A 4,758-nucleotide genomic window follows, 5' to 3' on the forward strand; every position below is an offset into this window, starting at 1 on the left:
AATGCTCTGTAAATTCAAAATATCTTTCCAGAAATTCTGTAAATTATAACGGCATGATGTAAACCATACCATACTAATGCGGTGCAGCGAGACGACAAAAGCGTTAGTCACCTTTAGTTAGACCAATTTCGGCTTAACAGTGCGCTCCATGGAGCACTAACGTTGAACTACTGGTCGAGAAAAGAGTTCACACGCGGCATGCTGCCTCTGTTCATTACAAAGTGCGTTAAGGTACTAAAATTTCGCAGCCAAAGTTCCTACGCAAAATTCCACAGTCAATCTCCAGGCAGTTGAGCATAACCCAATGGTAGCGTACCTGTACCACGCAAAAAAGGAAGAAGGGTAAATACAGTCTTTAACTCTGAAAATCAAATGAGGATTATTTAACCGGTTCTCGGTGGAAGAAATAGACAAGGAGGAGGAATTAACCTGAACCCTGCAACTGGCATAGAGAAAAATCTAGCACGCAAGATGAAGCTGCGAAAGGGAAATTCTCTTTATAACTGCACATTAAAAAAAAATTAAGTGGCAGCAGTACTGAATAGGTAAAACAGGAATAGAATAAAGATAAAGTGGGAAAAACTATGAAGCTTCTGTAAACCCTTGATCTTTCATAGTGTGGTAAGAGGTTGGGCCACTGCATGGGAAAAATAGTAACCGGAAGATTGAAAACATTTAATGAAAACCTACAGATTTGGTAGCCTCGAAGGAATAGGCAAACTGAAGAATTTTTCTTACCTGATGGTTCAATCAGACCGTGTAGCGTTGACACGACTCCAGAGCTATGAACAATTGCCATGGCTGGACTGCAATAACGACTCCAGAGCTATGAACAATTGCCATGGCTGGACTGCAATAACCTTCAGAACTGGTAAACCCTCTTCAACAATAGGAAGCAAGATGCAGAGCAGGGAATGAGCAAATGAGACCCACCAGGAAGAGAGAAAGAGTCACCGTAGAGGGCTGCAACTAGTGGGTGAGCCGAGACCTCCTTGCGGCAGAGGCACGAATGACCGGAGTGAAGCAAGGAAAAGGGCAATTGTTACCCTAACAAAGCGCTGGGAGATGGAGGGACTTTATTTGGGAGATTGCAACAGCCATTCAGTGGAGACATCGACACGTACACCACTTCATGCGAACAGCTGCCAACCTGCAAACAAACCTGCTATACCAACCTGGAAACAACCTGCTATACCAACCTGCAAACAACGCTACAAACAAATGTTAGCGAACTAATGCTAACATACCTGTAACATTAATATAAATATACGTAGACCGCCAGAGATAATAAACACGGTAAAGGCAAATAAACCTATGGTCCAGCCTCTTCCGCCTCGGGAAGAGGCCAAATAAGAAGGCAAAAATGGTCACTTTCGGAAACTTTGGTTATGCTGATCATGGTAAACACAGCAGCGTTCAAAAACTTTGGTTACCTTGCCATAAGCCGCTTAAAGTCGCCCCGAATTAATGCTACAGCATCGCGGATCGATTACTATAGTCCCTGCCGGATGCCAGATGGCAGGGACTAATAAAGAAGGAATGACAATATGCAAACGCTTTATCTTAGCAGCGGTGTGAAAGTGGACACATTTGCGCGTTGTTTGTAGTCAACTGGAATAAAGAAACCATGCATGTCCATTAAAATGACGCTCTACAAAATAATATCATAAAAATATAAAAATATGGGTGACTAGCAATGGCATTGGATACGCAATAGTAGTTTGTCATCCACTTGTGCAACTGCTTATTATATATGTATACACTACTAGTTTCTCAGCAAATATGGCTGACCGCATCTCAAAACTATCGCAGCTCGTACTGCGATCGATTTTTCTATTGGGTCTGTTTGACAGCCGATCAATTTCGTATTGAATTCTTTGTCGTCACGGGGATGTTAATCCGGCTCTTAACTATCTATCGGACAAGGAGATATGCTTTTTTTTGTCAGAGAGAAAAGCATCATGGATTATATTAAGAGAATATAAAGATCTGATACATAATATGGCCGTCTCATCCTGGAGATAAGACAGATAGGACTGATACTGCAAAATGTTCTGAGCTCTTACAAAAAATAACTGACCAGATAGCTTACAGATATATCATCATTTTGAGTCTATATTTAAAAACCATCCAAAAATAGAGAGGAAGATCACAAGAGAAAAAGGATCCACATAAACCAAGATGGAAACGATAAGAGAAAAATAGACAAAACCATGACTGGAGGTTAACCAGCAGGTTCGAGCAAAGCAGAAATATGAACCAGGACAGTGGCAAGGGGCGTCTTGGACTCTTGAAAGATGCGAGCATTCCTCCATTTCCACAAAAACCAGCATGTAAGGATGAATAACGATCGCCATGCTGGGCGCTGTTCACTCCACCATTTGAAGCCCTCCTGTACAGATGAGAAAACCCGGTGAGGAAAACCATGAGATAATGACAGATCATACCAGATTTGAGACGATGCAGCACACTGAAAGAACATGTGAGCATTTGTTTCGGCCGCCTGACAACACATGGGACATCTGCCCGGACCCATCCATCCCTTCCTTTGAAGGACCTCCCATGTGAGGTTCCTGTTAGAAAAGATCAACCATGAAAATAAAATCGTCTTGAGTGGACACGACGCTTTCCAAAATTTGGGAGGAAAGATGGGAGCGGGGAGCGGTGAAAGGCCAGTAGAACAAGCAGCATATAGATCCTTGACACGAACAGGCTGAGTAGAATTCTGCATAGACCATACCAGCGCATCTTTTGTACCTGATTGCTTGATACCTTTACCTGCAAGGTTATTAACAGCGGAACACCAAATGGGACGAAGAGAAAGAGGCAGACATAAATCATCTCCGTCCTTCCATATTGGAGAAGATGAGGACCAAGATTTAATCAGTTTGTTCCACGTAAAGAGACCTTTTGAGTGGAAGAAGAAAATCAGTTCGGGGGGGAGCAGCGATTCCAGACCATGCACAGTTGGATCAATACCAAAATAGATGCTAGAGCCAGTAGAGATTCGCCATCTTAAAAATCCCAAGAAGAAAAACTGAATCTTTCTGAAGCTTTGCCAGATGGCAGACCCCCTTTTTGTGCCCAGAGTTTTCCTTCTGAACCAATACACCAAGCTCCTGCCTTTCAGATATTTTTGGTTGATAATATTGCTCCACTTGCCCTCACCATAGATGCCTCTATGGAGGGATTTGCAAAGGAGGGCCTTGCCAAAGGACCTCATATGCAAAAGGCCCCACCCACCCACCTTCTTCGGTCTTGAGATGGAGTCCATCTTAACTAAATGGATCTTGGAATGAAAAGATCTTCCTCCCCATAGAAAATTAGCAGCTAAAGAGACCATTTTGCTAATAATAGAGGCAGGAAGAAAATAAAGATGGGCCCAATAGACCGCAAGTTGTGATAGAACAGTCTGTACCAGGATAAATCTGCCCCCCAGAGATAGGAATCGCATCTCCCATCTTGATATTTTATTATAGAAACGATCAATCAGCCATAGCCAGTCCTGTTTGCGGTTTCCTTTTGCTTTGAGAAAGAAACCCAAATATTTAAAGCCTCCCTTAATTGATGCCAGATTAATGCCAAACAGCGCAGCAATCCATTGAGCTAACTCCTGATTAGACTCATTGTGATACAACATGGATTTGTTCCTGTTTATGACCAAGCCCGAAGCTGACTGAAACTTTTGAAAGATCTACCTTACGGTCTGAAAGACGTAAAAGCCTTTCTCCACCTGATGACCCTGCGGATGGAGCCGAGATATCTCCTATCGATGGGAATGAAGCTGTGCAAGATGATTTTGGCGGAGATTATCTGAAGAGTTTAACGGGTCTTCCAACAATTTTCAGTTTCCAAGCCCTGGAGACGACCACCCGCGGCTTCAGCAAAGAGATTGGAAGGGGAGGGTTCGGCAAGGTATACCAAGGAATTTTGAGGGATGGTACTCAAGTAGCCGTAAAATGCCTCCTCGATCAGACGGGACACGGACATCGGGAGTTTTGTGCAGAAATCGCGACCATATCGTCCCTCAATCATTCCAATCTCGTGGCCTTGCACGGTATTTGTGTAGAAGGTGCACATCGTATTCTGGTCTTCGAATTCATGGCTAACGGATCTCTTGATAGATGGCTGTTCGCCTCAGACAAACAGATGGATTGGAAGACTAGATATTCCATCGCGCTCGACACTGCCCGGGGTCTTGCGTACCTGCACGAAGAATCCAGAGTCGGTATTCTGCATCTGGATGTGAAACCTCAGAACATTCTCTTAGATGGGAATTTCAAGGCGAAGGTCTCCGATTTCGGCATGGCAAGGGCTGTGAATAGAGATAAGGAAAGCCGCGTGATGACAGGGATGAGAGGGACGCCGGGGTACATGGCACCCGAGTGGCTTTTGGATTGGGGAATCACTTACAAGGCCGACGTGTTCAGCTACGGAATGGTGCTTCTGGAAATAATGAGGGGGAGAAAAAACATGGATCACTCTCAGGATTCGGAAAATTGGTATTTCCCTTCTGTTGCTTTCAGGAAGGCCAGGGAAGGGAAAATGGATGAATTGATTGAGAGTGGATTGAAATTGGAAACGCCGCAGGAAATGGATGAGGCTAATCGGTTGATAAAGACGGCGCTGTGGTGTATTCAGAGCAAATTCGGCGCTGAGGCCTTCAATGGGAACGGTGGTGCGATTCTTAGAGGGAGATTTGGAGGTTGTGGATCCTCCGTTAACCTGCAATCTTCCATTCGCCCCGTCATTAGCTGA

The 4,758-nt window shown here is 44.2% G+C and overlaps 1 protein-coding gene and 1 pseudogene across 1 annotated transcript; one reads left to right on the forward strand and one right to left on the reverse strand.

Annotated features, from left to right (window-relative positions):
- Window positions 1-2,224: 2,224 nt before the first annotated feature.
- LOC149209301 (uncharacterized) lies at window positions 2,225-3,274 on the reverse strand. Its single transcript, XM_089398568.1, has one exon. It carries the CDS (start codon window positions 3,272-3,274, stop codon window positions 2,225-2,227), a length of 1,050 nt encoding a protein of 349 aa, XP_089254694.1.
- A 102-nt stretch (window positions 3,275-3,376) lies between these two features.
- LOC149209302 (G-type lectin S-receptor-like serine/threonine-protein kinase SD2-5 pseudogene) lies at window positions 3,377-4,758 on the forward strand (annotated as a pseudogene).

This window comes from Pinus tabuliformis, chromosome 1_2 (assembly GCF_031772625.1).
Source record: "Pinus tabuliformis cultivar Carrire ecotype Pingquan chromosome 1_2, CPIR1, whole genome shotgun sequence".
NCBI lineage: Eukaryota > Viridiplantae > Streptophyta > Pinopsida > Pinales > Pinaceae > Pinus > Pinus tabuliformis.

Coding starts and splice junctions, on each gene's coding strand:
- LOC149209301 (XM_089398568.1), bottom strand. CDS start 3,274: ATGGACTCCATCTCAAGACCGAAGAAGGTGGGTGGGTGGGGCCTTTTG.